Source organism: Ochotona princeps, chromosome 14 (assembly GCF_030435755.1).
Source record: "Ochotona princeps isolate mOchPri1 chromosome 14, mOchPri1.hap1, whole genome shotgun sequence".
In the NCBI taxonomy this organism is placed as follows: Eukaryota; Metazoa; Chordata; class Mammalia; order Lagomorpha; family Ochotonidae; genus Ochotona; species Ochotona princeps.
The window spans coordinates 24,380,614-24,397,065 of record NC_080845.1 but is presented as its reverse complement, the minus strand read 5'-3'; the positions used below and the strand labels follow the sequence as shown (position 1 = coordinate 24,397,065).

The window sequence follows — 16,452 nt, the reverse complement described above, 5'->3', positions numbered from 1 at the left end:
TATGGATACCAGTTTGAATCCCAACTGTTTCACTTACGCTCCCTTCCAGTATGACTGTGAAAGCTGCGGAAGATGGCTCAGGTTGTTGGGCTCCTGCACCCACGTGGCAGATGCACTGGAGCTCCTGGCTTCAGTCTGGCCCAGCCCTGAATGTTGTGACTGGTTGGGAGTGATCTGTACGCTAGAGGACTTCACTCTATCACTTTGCCTCTCCCTGTCTGTAACTTTGCATTTCAAGTGAATACATTTTTTTAAAGGAATTTTTTTGTTATCATCTTCTAATATTTTGCCACATGGATTTTCCAGATCCATGTTAAGTGACTGAAAAAAACCTTAAAATATGTTTACAACATGCTATGCAGTGACCTGTTACTGTGCTTACTGATAAAATAGCCACATGTGGCCTTTTACATTGAATTAAGTTAATTAAATAAAACTAAATTAAATTTTAAGGAGTTTCCTCACTTGGCCTCATTCACATTTTAGGGACTGAATAACTACAAATTGTTAATGGGTAATTGGGTAGTGTAGGTAATACATTAGTTCTATAAATTTAGCAGTTTGTGGTCTTTAATGAACTTACTTTGAAGTCAGTATGTTGCTATCACCCCAAAAGTCCATTGGTGGAACATACAGAGATTAAATAACTTGACAATAAGTGGTACAGCTCAGAATGTGAATAAAGGGGGCCTGATTTCAAAGATGGTACTTTAAGGTTATTTATTTGAAAGGTAGAGTTTACAGACGGAGAAGAAGAGGCAGAGATACAGAGGACCTCTGTCCATCGATTCACATCACAAATGGCTGCTTCTGGCATAGCTAGGCCCGTTCAAAGCCCGGAGCCAGTAGCCTGCTGCAGGTCTCCCATGTGGCTACCAGGGCTCAATCACTTGGACCGTCTTCTACTTTGCCAGGCACGTAATCAGGGAGCTAGAGGGATCCGAGCCATCCAAAATGCCTTGAGGTATTAGTGTCCTTCCCTGCTCCTCCATGCTGGCTTCAAAACCCTTTCTGGTTGTGATGGCCATGCCTGTGACCACAAGAAAGGCAATACTCCTCCCTGTTCCCAGACTTCTTTTGGGCTTGGAAAAGAGAGTGGTTACATGGTACCACCCCAAGATCTCAGGATGAGAGGAAATGAATTCTGGGAAAGAGGCCTTTTAAATGACAGGTAGGTGGACAGGATTACATAGGGTGGAAGAGATGTTGTTTCCAACTTGTGACTCAAGCCTGCCTATCCATTTCATTCAGTTCTCGGAGATATCTGATGCTTAATCTTAAGGTTGCTGTGGGACACAGATTGATGACATCCTCTGTAGCTACTTCTTGCTCATTAGTGCCATAGGCCCTGCCTGTCCTGGGTTCAAAAATCTTTCCTGTCTTATCAAATAGATCCATCTCACAAGCCAGAGAATTCCCAGTCAGTGCCAATGGCTGTGTCTCTCACATAATCGTTATTACTGTGAGAAGTTGTTGGAATCCTTGCAGTATAGGTGACAGATTGCATCGGTCATGGCACAGGCTCTTGTTTTTTAAGCATGTATTCTGGGGCCGTCAGTTGTTCGTGACTACTTTAGACAAAATGTTCAGACTTGAGTACTAAATTAGAACTCACTAAGGAATTCTGTTGCCAGTAGCAGGTTCTGAAAGGATCAAGAGAAAAAGTAGGTAAAACATGTCTGCCTTAAAATGGAGCAGCCTTGATAAGGTGAAAGTAAAGGCTATCTTTGTGTTTAAAAGAGGTATTTGTAGTCTTCATTTGGTTTACTGAAGTATGCAGACTTACCTTTTGTGTGCACCTGGTATGTTCTTCTTTGCTTGAGAGTCAGCAGAAGACGTGGCCTAGCTTGCCGTATGTACGCTGAGGCCAGGACATACACCCATGGGATCTGGTCCCTGAGATTAGAGTTCTTTACTCCTGAAGCCAGCAAGGCATGAAAGTACAGACTGCTTGCTGACAGCAAAGGCCACCAGTGGGATTGAGAGCAATTCTGCTAAGAGCAGGGGCTCCTCCAGGAGCCCGTTAGCGCCTTCAGCACATGCAGGGGAAACAGGAAGCAGCATCTTGGCCTAGGGCCTCCCCCAGACAGGCTGGGGGCAGCAAGGCCAGATCAGCCCTCGATCTTGGCCCGAGGCTGGCATCCTCTTTGTAGCTGGGCCACTGGCACTGCAGGGCCAGGGCAAGCCAGCCTAGGACTTGTACAGATTTATACTTCTTCACTTACACAAGTTTGTGCAAAGCCTTTTGAGACTCCAATAAGCATCATGTATCTAGATGAAGACAAATAGCCAATTGAGTTCCCTGATCAGATGTCAGATTACCCAATATACCATTAATTGATTGGTATCTTCAAATAATAAGAATAGAAATATTTTAAAATATCTGAAAATAGAAGATACTTTTTTAGATTTCATTGACTAGGCTGCTTTAAAAGTTTCTACTTAAGGGATGGAACAAGAGTTAACCTTTATGTTATTAGCAAAGGGCTTGTAATAGCATAGGTAATTGATATGAACATTGTCCTGTCTAACCTATAGTTTCCTTGTCAACATACTAGTTAAGCCTGTTACTTCTACGTTGTAATTGCTTATAATGTGAAATTGTTCTGTTTACTCTGCTGTATCAGCGCAGGTCAAGGCATAATATGCATGTTCCAGAATGACCTCTAAATCTTAGCAGCTTGCAGAAAGTTTACTTTTTTTTTTTTTAAAGATTTTTTATTATTATTGGAAAGCCGGATATACAGAGAGGAGGAGAGACAGAGAGGAAGATCTTCCATCCGATGTTTCACTCCCCAAGTGAGCCGCAACGGGCCGGTGCGTGCCGATCCAATGCCGGGAACCAGGAACCTCTTCCGGGTCTCCCACGCGGGTGCAGGGTCCCAAAACTTTGGGCCGTCCTCGACTGCTTTCCCAGGCCACAAGCAGAGAGCTGGATGGGAAGTGGAGCTGCCGGGATTAGAACCGGCGCCCATATGGGATCCCGGGGCTTTCAAGGTGAGGACTTTAGCCGCTAGGCCACGCCGCTGGGCCCGCAAAAAGTTTACTTTTAAAGCATTCAGTTACTGCTTGTTCTCATTGTTGCGTACAGTCTGAAGTAGTCTGTATATGCTGCCTCACACAAAGGGAGAGCTCCACAGCAAGGATGGAGCCAGGGAACAAGACAGTGGTTATTTTGAATAATCTACCATATCTACATAGAACTGTTTCCAATTTTGTGTTCCCTGTGGTTTAGATGACATAGTGAATTTTGAATCTTCATAAGCTCATTAAAAGGTTTCTTGGAGAAGGTCTTTGTCATTGCAAGTAGGAGGCCAGTTGAGATTCCTGCGTCCCTCAGCAGAGAGCCTGGGTTCAAGTCCTGGCTTCCTGCCTAGAGTCGTGTAGAAGCACACCTTGGGTGGGCAGTGGAGGACAGCTCACTGGGGTTACTGCCGTCTGGAAGAGACCTGTGAAAATGAACCAGCAGGTGGGAGATACCTGTTTTCTGTCTCTTTCTTTCAAATATTTAAAAAGTTGTTGGGTAATAACCAGTGTCATTCTGGGACATTTGTGTGTGTGTGTAATACTGTAGTAAGCCAATGTCAAAGGCCTGTTTTAATTTGTTTTCAGGTGCTCGGTCCCAGGCTGCTTCCATTTTAATGAAGTTTAAAGAACTCAAAGATGTTCAGGATGAACTGAGAATCAAGGAGAATGAGCTAAGGGCTCTAGAAGAGGAACTAGCAGGTCTCAAAAACACTGCTGAAAAGTAAGACTTATGTTGAATTAAGCTGGAAGAGGGGGTTTATGGGTAGAAAAATAAAAGGTTTGCATGCTGTGAGTTGCTAGGTTTCAAAATATAATTTTTTTTTCACACGTTGCCACATCTGCTTCAAATATTGGTTATATAAATATACATGCATACTTTTGAATTTAGAGATAGTAATAGAATAATTGGTGACGATGATCATTGTAAGGACAGCTGGCATACTGTCATTTACATGATGGGAGTTAGTAAAGTGATATTGATAACTGAATACTATATATGACATCCACACAATTTTTATACTTTATGTATTAATTCACAAATAGGAGAAAATGCGGTATTTGTCTCTGGGTCTGTCTTAACATAGTTATCACCAGTTACATCTATTTTGTTCCAAATGGCAAGACTATAATCTTTATGGCTGGATGGTACTGTCGTGTATTTATACGAGGCTTTATCCTGTCCTCAGATGACTCAGTCTAGTGCATTTGCACTGTGAAGAGCACGCGAGTGCAGGGACCTTGTGCGTATGCTGATTTCTTTTCCTTTTGATGCATTTATAGGAATGGAATAGCTGGGTCAATATGGTAGAGTATTTTGGTTTTCTTGAGGACTCTATACTGTTTTTTATAATAGTCATACAGATTTGCAGTCCCACAGTATTTAATCTTTTTCTTCACAACTTTGCATTTGATAGGTGTTCTAATAGGAGTGAAGTGATATCATGATTATTTGCATTTTGCTGATGGTGATACTGCAGTTTTTCATATTTCTTTTGGTCATTTGTAATTCCCCCTTTGATAAGTGACTGTTCATTTCTTTTACCCATTTTCTAACTACATTTTTTGTTTGGTATTGGGTTTTTGAGCTGTTCAAATATTCTGAATATTATCAGATGCATAGTTTACACACTTTGTTTTCCTGTTCTGTTGGTTGACTCTTGAACTTACCATTTGTTTCCTTTACAATGCAGAAACTTCTTAGTTTGATATAACATCATTTGTCCATTTTTGCTTTTATTACCTTTGTCTGGGATTTTATCTATGAAGTATTTGCCAGAGCTGTTGTGTTGAAGTGTCTCTGCTTCATTTTCCTGTGGTAATTTGAAAGTGTCAGGTCTTAAGTAATTTTACCCACTGCTAACTGATACTTTTTCGTAGGGTGTAAGGTGGTATGTCTGTCTTCAACCCTCTCTGCATGTAGAAATACAGTTTTTCCAATATCACTTGTTGAAGAGATTCTGTTTTTCAGGAACTGGTTGTAGCTTGTTTGTAAAAGATTTGTTGGTTATAAATGTGCAGATTAATTTCTGGGGTTTGTATTCTATTCCATTGTTTTATATGTTCCTGTTTGTACCTTTTCCAGTCTATCTTGATTGTGACAGTCATGTAATGTCTTGTAATCTGGTGTTCAATTTTTTTTTTCTTATGTTTGGTTCTTTGGGGTCTTTTGTGTTTTCATAAAAATTTTATTGGCTTTTCTATCATGGTGAAGAACATCTTTGGAATTTTGATTGGAATTGCATTGACTCTGAATTTTCTTGGTTCTGGGTGTTCCTAGAAATTCTTCCAGATTTTCCCCTTTTACCGTTTTAGTATCTTGCCTTGTGTTGTGATATTTTCGTTTTAAACCCAATATTTTAAAGCATTTTTTAAAAAATCTGTTTGGGGTTTTTGGTTTGTTTTTTTAATCAAGGAAGGATGTTTTGACATAGCTGATAAAGTCGCTGCCGGTAATGCTGCAGCCTGAATGGGGCATTAATTTGAGAACCAGCTGCTCCACCTCCAATAGAGCTTCCTGCTAATGCGCCTGGGAATACAGTGGACGGTGGTCCAAGTCCTCCATAACGAAATCCAGGTGGAATTCCTGGCTCCTTGCCTGGCTTAGGATATTCTGAGGTTTTTGTTGAAAAATACGATTTTTCTCTTAGAGATTAGGTTTGGAAGTTTGAAACAGTGTGTCATTTTGTAGGGATGTTCTCTTCAGGCCTATTTTGGGTTCTAGGTGTTTCCTGTATTTGGAAGTCCATGTCTGTGTCTCCTGTAGGGGTCATTTTCTGCTAATATTTCATTGAATAGGTTTTGCAAGCTGTTCTTTGTTTTCCTGAAGGTACAGGTGCTTTGCATTTCATAGTATTACATGGTTCTTGAAACTTCTTTTATTGTTTTTTGGCTTGTCTGGGTGAAAACTTGGAAAATCTGTCTTCTAGACTGAATATTCTTTCTTCTGCCTTGCCAAGTTTGTTACTAAAGCTCTCCATTGTATTTTTTATTTGACTTACTAGTTACTGCATTTCTAATAGTTCTGTTTGATTCTTTTTCAGTCTCTGCTGAATTTCTGATTTTTGTCATGAACTGATTTCCAAATATCATCTAATTGCTCCTCTTTGAGCAAGCTTACAGCCATTTTTTGAATTGTAGGCATTTTGTTAGTCTCTTTTTTCTTCACAATCTGATATTAATGCATTAATGGATTTCTTTGGGGGACTTACGTTACTTCCTTTGTTGTGTTCCTATGTTACTCTTTTTTTTTTCTTTTAATTATTTATTATTTTACTTCATTAATTACATTGTATTATGTGACACAGTTACACAGGTACTTGGGTTCTCCCCACCCCTCCCCAAACCCTCCCACCATGGTGGATTCCTCCACCTTGTTGCATAACCACAGCTCAAGTTCAGTTGAGATTCCCCCATTGCAAGCATATTCCAAACATAGAGTCCATCATCTTGTTGTCAAGTTCAACGGCTTCTTAGGTATACCCTCTCTGATCTGAAGACAGAGCCAGCAGAGTATCATCCCAATCAATTGAAAGCTCCAACATACCATCAGCAAAAATTTACATCATTATGGAATTAATTGACATAGTAATGAGTAACCAATGTGTTAAAAGTAAATGCGAGTTCCCAGCCACCTTCTGTGACCACCTCACCTACACTTCAATTTTAGTTTATACACAACATATAACATTCATAACATAACATGTTATACATAACATCATATCATCTTAAATTAAGGCAAACATGTGGTATTTAACCTTTTGGGATTGGCTCATTTCCCTTAGCATTATGGTTTCCAGTTTGGCCCATTTGGCCACAAAGAACTGCATTTTGTTTTTTTTAATAGCTGAGTAGTATTCCATGGAGTAGATGAACCATAGCTTTCTTATCCAATCCTCTGTTGATGGTCATTTTGGTTGCTTCCATGTTTTTGCAATTACTGATTGTGCTGTTATGAGCATAGGAGTGCATGTTGGTTTCTCATAAAACAATTGTTCTGGATATATTCCTAGGAGTGCTATTGCTGGATCATACGGTATGTTGAATTTGAGTTGTTTGAATATTCTCCATACTGATTTCCATAGAGGCTGTACCAATCTGCAGCCCCACCAGCAGTGGAGTAGGGATCCCTTTTCCCCGCAACCTCGCCAACAAGTGTTGTTGGTGCTTTTATTCATGTGGGCCAGTCTTACTAGCGTCAGGTGGTACCTCATTGATGTTTTAATTTGGATTTCCCTTATTGCCAGGGAACTTGAGCATTTTTTCATATGTTTATTTGCCATTTGGGTTTGTTCCTTTGTGAAGTATTTGCCCATTTCCCGTGCCCATTTCTTGAGTGGCTTGTTTGTTTTGACATTTTGGTTGTTTTGTAGCTCTTTGTATATTCTGGAGATCAGCCCTCTATCACCTATGTCATGTGCGAAGATCTTCTCCCATTCTGTGGGTTGCCTTTTTTCTTTGTTGATTGTTTCTCTAGCTGTACAGAAGCTTCTTAGTTTGATGAGGTCCCAATTGTTTATTTTGGTCTTGATTTCTACTGCATTTGGAGTCTTTTTTAGGAAGTGAGGGCCTACCCCTAAGTGTTGCAGTGTGTTTCCAACATTTTCTTCCAACAGTTTGAAGGTTTCTGGATGTAGGTTTAGATCTGTTATCCATTTAGATCTGATCTTAGTGTATGGTGAAAGATGTGGATCTATTTTTTTGTTTCTGCAGGCTATTAACCAGTTGTCCCAACAGCATTTATTGAACAGACCTTCCCATTTGCCTGGATTGTCATTTGTCTTTTTGTCAAAGATTATTTGGCTGTATCTGTGTGGGTTCCCTTCTGGTGTTTCTATTCTGCTCCATTGATCTTCCTCTCTATCTTTGTGCCAGTACCACGCTGTTTTGATAACCACTGCCCTATAGTATGTCCAGAGGTCCGGAACTGTGATTCCCCCTGCTAGCTTCCTGTTCTTCAGGATGGTTCTAGCTATCCGTGGTTTTTTGTGTTTCCAGATGAACCTTTGGATCATTGTTTCCACTTCCATGAAGAATGTTTTTGGCAATTTGATTGGGATTGCGTTGAATGTATATATTACTTTTGGCAGTATAGACATTTTAATGATATTGATTTTACCTATCCAGGAGCATGGGATGTTACTCCATCTTTTGAGGTCTTGTTCAATTTCTTTTTTAAGCAGTTTGTAGTTTTCTTCAAATAAGTCTCCTACATTTTTGGTTAGATTTATTCCCAGATATTTCATACTTTTCTCTGTTATTTTGAATGGTATCTTGCTGGTTAAGTCTTTTTCCATCTTGGGGCTGTTCGCATACACTATGGCTGTTGATTTTTGTTCATTAATTTTGTACCCTGCCACTCTACCAAACTCTCGTACAAGTTCTAACAGTCTCTGTATTGAGTCTCTTGGCTCTTCTACATAAAGAATCATATCATCTGCATATAGTGAGAGTTTGACTTCTTCGTTTCCCATTTGGATTCCTCTGATTTCTTTTTCTTGTCTTATGGCCTCAGTGAGTACCTCTAGGACTATGTTGAATAGTAGTGGAGAAAGTGGACATCCCTGTCTTGTTCCAGATCTCATTGGGAAGGGTTCCAGCTTTTCTCCATTCAGTATGATGCTGGCGTTGGGTTTTTCATATATGGCTTTAATTATGTTGTGGATTTTTCCATCTATGCCTACCTTGGTTAGGGTTTTTAGTAGGAAGTGGTGTTGGATTTTGTCGAAAGCTTTTTCTGCATCTATTGATACTATCATGTGATTCTTGTTTTTCAGTTTTTGGATGCGGTGTATCACATTTATGGATTTCCAAATGTTGAACCATCCCTGCATTCCAGGGATGAATCCTACTTGATCTGGATGGATGATCTGTCTGATGTGTTTTTGAATTCTGTTGGCTAGGATTTTGTTGAGAATCTTAGCATCAGTGTTCATCAAAGAGATAGGTCTGTAGTTTTCCTTCTCTGTTAGTTCTCTGTCTGGTTTTGGGATTAAGGTAATGTTGGCTTCATAGAATGAGTTTGGAAGGGTTGCCTCTTTTTCTATTGTTTTGAAGAGTTTGTAGAGGATTGGGGTCAGTTCTGTTCGGAATGTTTTGTAGAATTCTGTAGTGAAGCCGTCTGGGCCTGGACTTTTCTTTGTTGGGAGGTCTTTAATCACTGATTCAATCTCTACTTCAGTTATGGGTTTGTTCAGGTCGTGTGTTGCCTCTGGGCTAAGTTTTGGCAGGTGGTAGAAGTCTAAGAACTTTTCCATTTCTTGGTGATCTTCTTATTTGTTGGAGTACAGTGCTTTGTAGTAATTTCTAATTATGGCCTTAATGGATGTGGTGTCTGTTGTTATGTTGCCTTTTTCATCTTTGATGCTGTTAATTCTTGCCTTCTCTTGTTTTTTCTTTGTCATTCGGGCCAGTGGGGTGTCTATCTTGTTTATCTTCTCAAAAAACCAGCTTTTTGATTCATTGATTTTGTGTATGGTTTTTTTTATTTCTATCTGGTTGATTTCCTCCCTTGTTTTGATGATTTCTTGTTTCCTATTGTGTGTGGGACTCTTCTGCTGTTGTTTTTCCAATTCCTGGAGGTGTGTGTTTAGTTCCTGTATTTGGCGCCTCTCTTGGGCCTTGACATGGGCTCCAATTGCGATGAGTTTACCCCGTAGCACTGCTTTGGCAGTGTCCCACAAATCTTGGATTGTTGTGTCAGAGTTTTCATTGGTTTCCATAGATTTTTTGATCTCATCTTTAATTTCTTCTCTGATCCATTGTTCATTTAATAGCATATTGTCCAGCCTCCAAGAGTTTCTGTATTTCCTGGGGCATTTTGAATTGCTGATTTCCAGTTTCATTCCGTGGTGGTCTGAGAGGGTACATGGTATGATTCCTATCTTTTTGAAGTTATTCAGGTTTGCTTTGTGTCCTATCATGTGGTCGATCCTGGAGAAGGTGCCATGTACTGCTGAAAAAAATGTATAATCTGTGGCCTTAGGGTAAAAAATTCTATAAATATCTATCATGTCCAGTTGTTCTATTGTTTGTATGAGCTCTGTTGTTTCTTTGTTGAGTTTTTGTTTTGTTGATCTGTCTATTGTTGTTAGTGGGGTGTTAAGATCACCCACTATTATTGTGTGTATATCTATGTCTCCCCTTAAGTCCGTGAGTAATTGCTTCACGTAGCTAGGTGCGTTTGAATTTGGTGCATATATGTTCACAATGGTAATTACTTCCTGATGGATCAGTCCCTTCACCAATATATAATGTCCTTCCCTGTCCTTTTTGATATGTGTCAGATTGAAGTCCACATCATCTGAAATTAAGACAGCTACCCCAGCCTTTTTTTCTCGTCCATTGGCATGAAATATCTGTTTCCAACCTTTCACTTTCAGCTTCTTAGAATCTCTTCTGGTTAGATGTGTCTCTTGTAGGCAACAGATAGTTGGGTGCTGTTTGATAATCCATTCTGTTAATCTATGCCTTTTGATTGGTGAGTTCAGGCCATTTGTGTTAAGAGTTAAAATTGAAAGGTTGTGATTTTGCCCTGCCATACTTGTTTTTGTCGGTTTTGATATCTGTGTAATTGCCCTTCCTTGTGTGGACTTTAGTGGGGAGACCTTCCTGTTTGCCATCTTTGCTTATGATTCACCTCCTTTTTTTCTGGAATTAGTGCATTTCTAAGGAGATTTTGTAGAGCTGGTTTTGTGCTGGCATATTCTTCTAATTTCTCTTTGCTGTGAAAGTATTTGATTTCGTTCTCAAATACGAATGAGATCTTTGCTGGGTACAATATTCTTGGTTGACAGTTGTTCTGATTCAGGATTTGGAAGATCTTTGTCCATTCTCTTCTTGCTTGTAAAGTCTCTTCAGGGAAGTCAGCAGTGATCCTGATTGGTTTTCCCCGGTATGTGATCTTTTCTCTGCTTCGTACTTGTCTTAGGATTCTTTCTTTGTCTTCGTTGGAGTGGAACTTGAGCACCATATGTCTGGGTGAAGATCGCTTTGGGTCATATCTGCTGGGAGTCCTCTGACCGTCCTGGATTTGGGCTGGGTTCATGTTCCAAGTGTTTTGAAAGTTTTCCTGTATAATTTCATCGAGCACCATTTGCATTCCTGACTCTTTTTCCGCTCCTTCAGGAAGGCCAATAATCCTAATATTCGATTTTCTGAGGTTGTCTTTCATTTCTTGTATGGTCTTATTGGCTTTGTTCAGACTTGTCTCCAGCTGTTTAATGAACTGGGTATATTCGTTTTGTGTGTCTTCCGTTTCAGAGATCCTCTCTTCTGCTGTATTTGTTCTGTTGGTTAGGCTCTCAATTTTGTGTGCTCTAAGTCAAGGATTTTACTTTTCATTTGTTGTATTTCTGAGGCTATGTGGTTCTTGAATTCCTTGAAGTCCTCCCAATTCTTCTCATTGTCTCTGACATATTTTAACATTATTTTTTTTAATTCCTTGCCTGGTAGATCTTCTATGTCTTCATCTTGCATCTCCAAAATAGACATTGTCTTTTGATCCTTTATTGGTAGGGTGTTGGCATTCTCATCTGGATCATTACCTTTTCTGGTATTTCTTCCCATTGTGTTAGTGTTTCTTTTTTGAGAGACCTAGGCACCAGTGTGCTGAGGGGTCTCCAAGCACTATCCTGTAGAGATCGGAGTCTGCAGGCGTGGAGTAGCAGGGTGTGGGAATTTTCAAGGCACTTTTGGTGCATCTCCAGAACACTGGACCTCAGGGCGCCACTTCCAGGGCCCAGCAGATTCAAAGCGCACTCTCAGCTCGTCCCCTACAGGTATGCTACCACAGGGCGTGGGGGAGTGAAGGCACTCTCTGTGCGCGCCCCCTGTGCACGGGATCACATGGCTCGGAGGATTCTAGGTGCTTTCTCGGTGTGTCCCCAGTGCCAGGGACTGCAGGGCGTGGAGGTTCCAGGTGCTCACTGGGAACGCCTCCTGCATGCGGGTCCGCAGTGCTCTCCTGGTGCGTCTCCCAAGCACGGGACTATAGGGCGTGGGGTGTTCCAGGTGCTCTCTGGAAGCGCCTCCTGTGCAGGCCCGCCCACCCCAGCGCTTGCAAGGGACCGACCGCCCCAGCGCTAGCACGGGACTGCCCAGCCCAGAGGCGTGCTTGGGTTCCTGTGGGATAGCACCGCCCAGCTGAGTGCCAGACTGCAAAGGCACGGGGGAGTATTCAGTGTGCCTTTTGCCTTTCTCCTCAGCGCACAGGACCACTGTGCGTCACCTCCCAGACACAGTTTTGGCAGTTTCAAGGCACTCTCCTGGTGTCCCTAGACGCTGGAGTCTCGGGGGGTGAGGGGCGGGGAGACGAGCACCAAGGGTGTTCAGGCTCTGTGCATGCCCCTGGGGGGCCAACTCCCGGAGCCTCCAACCCACCACTGTCCCCACCCAACTTACTCAAACCTCAGGTTCTTTTTTTTTTTTTTTTTTTTTTTTGACTTTTTTTTTTTTTATTGTATTGTTGTTGACAATCTTTACATAGTTAACTATAGTTGAAGGAAAATCAAGAAAGAGAAGAAAAAAAAAAAGGTTCAGGGGGATAGGGAGGTGGGCAATGCTATTATGTCCATATTGTTTCCATCATGTATCTGAGGTAAAAGGGGATATTGAGGGAGAAGCCCCACCCGGTTTCCCGCCCACCCCAAGTCCCGGATGTGGGGCATGCTCTGAGATATGTGCTCAAGTGGAGTTAATAGTTCTCCAGTTATGAGTCACTGCCAGTTTCGCTCGATGAGGTGGTCCACTGATTGATATGGTCCATCATGAAGTCTCCATTTGTCCCATATTTCGCTGCCAACATGTAGCTGAGATGAATGATTGTCCTATTCTGTCTTCTGTCTTTTCTTGGTTAGAATTCTGAGTCCAGCAGTTCAAGTGGGGAGATCTCCAAAGATACTTTGAGGTATTCCCAGACCAGATTCTTGTATGTTCTAGCAAGCACAGGGCCCGGCACAGTCCATCACCCTGATCAGCTGGTGGTTGCAATTGCTGTGTTGGTTCTGACTAGGCTGGGTCTCAATCCCCTTCTGAGCCATGTGTGAGCTGTATGTGGGTATGGACGAGCCATGGCTGGGCTGAAACATCCAACAACAAGAGTCAGAATGGGGTGAAAGCCAGCCAGGAAAAGCCACTGTTCCTGCTAGGACAGGAGGTGAACTTAGAAGGGCTGGCTCAAGAACCCCCTGGCAAGCGCAAAATCTGGCATTGGGAGGGGTTCTGATGGAGGAGCCTGGGCAACTCCTCTGGCAGGACACAGTCCCTGCAGGTAAGCGCGAGAAGCATGATTGGAAACAGCCCAGAATAGGCCATGGAAAGTTTCCCACTGGCATGCATTCGGCATGGGTCAGGAGCAGACCAGGCTGAATCAGTTCATGTCATCCTCTGGCAAATCCGATCACCAGAACAGAGTGTGGAATGGGCCGGGTTTGGTTGCGACAAAACCAGTACACATTATGGAACGCCAGGACGTGGTTGCCTGTACTGGATATGAATGCAGCACCCATCCAGCACACGTGAGATCCAGGAAGGGAGGGGCAGAGCTGGCGGGGGGGGTTAAGGGGCTGGTCCCCTCGCTGGACAAACCTCAGGTTCTTGCAGTCTGCCTCTTCCTCTGGTGGGAACCCTTGCCGCGGGTGCGTCTCCCGGCTACTGCGTCCGTTGCAGGTCCCGGCGGGTGCAGGCAGATGGAACCTGGAGGCTGCGGTTGGTGCAGGTCCCTGCGGGGCTTGGCGACCAGGGTGGGCGGATGCTGGCGGGTCCCGATGACTCCAGGTCCTGATGTCCGCAGCCGGCACAGGTCCTGGCGGGTCCTGGCGACCAGGGTGAGCAAGTGCCAGCAGGTCCCAATCACCGCCGGTCTTCACGGCCACAGCGTCTGCGGGTCGGTCTACGGGTCAGTCTGCGGCTTTCAGCGTCTGCACTCAAAGGTGACTCAGCAGGTCAGGAGCGGAAAGTCGTCTTCCCTGCCCTTTGTTTTGTTTTTCCCTGGTTGCTCTTCGGAGTTGTGTGGATTTTTTTGGCTCCACACTGTCCAGGGAACTTCACATTCTTCTCCCTGTAGTTCTATGCTGCTCCACTTAACGCTTTTGTCGCGTTCTAGCTCTCTCTGTGAGCTCCCTCACAGTCTTCCTCCTATGTCGGCCATCTTGCGAGTCTCTCTCCTATGTTACTCTTTGCACAAGTGTAAGATTTAACATGTGGAGGGATTTTTTTAGTTGAAGTATGTATTCCTGTTGATACGCCTTTGGGGACTGGTGGGTTAGACCACGGTTCCAGTGATGTGTACTGTGTAGGGTGCAGACTTCTAGTCACTGTTTGGGATAGAGCAAGAGTCTGGAGTGACATGGAAGATGGTTGTGGCTGAGTACCTCTGGCAACAGTCAGAAGGAATGAGTGTTGGAGTTAGCTGACATGCTTGCAGTCCCGGCTCTGCCAGGTTGAGCCAGGTGTTTCACAGCTTAAAGTGAGCTCATGGTATCAACACGCTTTACCCACCCAGGCATGCATACCATCCCGAGCCCCACTTGACCCGTCACTGTGTCTCCTAACCTGCCTGTGAGATCTGCTCCAGGTGTGCAGGGATCTCTGAATGTCCATAGTCATACTGGCTGGGTGCCTGGAGAAACAGTGGCAAACAGAGTTGTCAGATAGTCGGGGAGGAGAAGTAGTAAAGAAATAGATTGGCTCTCAGTTTCCAAGCACATGCCTCCTTATTTCCAGAGTACTAAAGCCACCTCAGTGGCACTGCCCTATAGTCTGCCACAGCACGTGGTGCATTGTGGACTTGACTGTGGGTCAGCCCTGGATTGTGCAGTCGAGCTGGACCTGGGGGGGCCCAGTCTCCCATGCTAGAATGGGTTGTGTCTCTGGGGCCCAAGAAAGGAGACATCTTGTAAGGTGTTTGAGTCCCAGAATGGCTCCTCCTTCCCACCAATCCCTGCTGTGAGGAGCTCTGGAGAGCACCTGGCTGGTTCCCCTTTGAAGGCCAGGAGCTCTGAGTCTGAGAGAACATGCCTCCCTTAGCTGCTGGTCTGTGGCTACAGGAGTCCTCTCCATGGAGGGTCACCCAGATGATAGATGTATACAGATGGGCTCCTTCTAGTCCTTCCTGTTCACTCTTCCTGTGAAACAGGGAATTCACTGACCCTGGGCATCAGACACTGCTTTGTTCTCCCTTCTGCCGTTTAGGTGACTGTTTGTTATATGTTCTACTGTATTCCAACTTCTCTGTGCCTTTGGTGCTCATCCTGAAGCACTGATCTTCAAGGCTCTAGGTGGAGGAGGAGATGAACACTGGGTGCTTCTGTATGTGTCCATCTTGAATCCCATCTTTTCCTTTAAGAAATGTAACTTCTGCTATGTTTCACAACAGTCTTTATTTTATTTAAAATAATAAATTCAGTGATAGCATCGATTTTATTTATTTCTTTCTGATAAAAGTAATGTCTGTTATAATACATTAGGAAAATCTAATTAAGTAGAACGGGGAATAACCTCCACTGCGTGCTGAAATACTTGTAACACCTGTTGAGGTGTAAGGGTTTCTTAAATGGTCTTGGGTCTGCTACCAGAAGCTACTTGGGTTCTTGACTTAAAATAGTGTCAGCACAGCGTTGATCAGGTGCCCATCAGTGTTGTACCTGTCCTACAGAAGCAGAGGACCACTAGACTGTCGCGGAGGCAAACAAGTTCATGTCAGACAGAAGGAAAGGTCTACTGTTACTTCACATTGTTTCCTCTGTTGGTACAGATAGAATTATATGTACACTCTGTAATGTTTCTTTATAATAAAAAAATCGAGTGTCTTTATTGGGTATCTCCTGTGTGCCGTGTTTCTGGGAGCTGGGGGTCCAGCAGTGAGTCAGACACATCTCATCTACCTTCATCTATATTGATGTAGTTGTGAAAATACAGATATGTAGACGTAAGTTGACTAAAAAAAATACTAGGTGTTTCTAAAAAGAAGAATCAGAAGATGAGGTGGGAAGTTTCAGAGATGGAGTGGTGTTGAAATTTCAGTATGTGTAGTCGAGAAATGCCTCATTAATATGAAAGCCAGGTAACCTCAGTGACTACCTGAAAAATGGGTGTGACCTGGCCCAGAGATTAAATTAAGTGAGGGAAGAGGTCCTCACTTTAAAAGGTTTCAGAGTGTAACTGTTAATACTTTGGAATACACTGTTGGAAAGTTTAATTGGAATTCTTTCCAGTCTGAAAATTTAAAAAAAAATGATAAAAATGTTTGTTTAGGCCCGGCGGCGTGGCCTAGCGGCTAAAGTACTCGCCTTGAAAGCCCCGGGATCCCATATGGGCGCCAGTTCCTGGCTTCGGATCGGCGCGCTGGCCCGTTGTGGCTCACTTGGGGAGTGAATCATCGGATGGAAGATTTTCCTCTCTGTCTCTACTCCTCTCTGTATATCCGGA

General features: G+C 43.1%; 1 protein-coding gene across 1 annotated transcript in view; it reads left to right on the top strand.

Moving 5' to 3' along the window:
- SMC2 (structural maintenance of chromosomes 2) overlaps positions 1-16,452 on the top strand; it is a 73,322-nt gene that overhangs the window by 25,791 nt on the left and 31,079 nt on the right. The window contains exon 16 of the mRNA XM_004581163.4: positions 3,613-3,748. Within this exon, the coding sequence (XP_004581220.3) occupies positions 3,613-3,748 (136 nt within the window). The remainder of the gene's footprint in view (positions 1-3,612; positions 3,749-16,452) is intronic.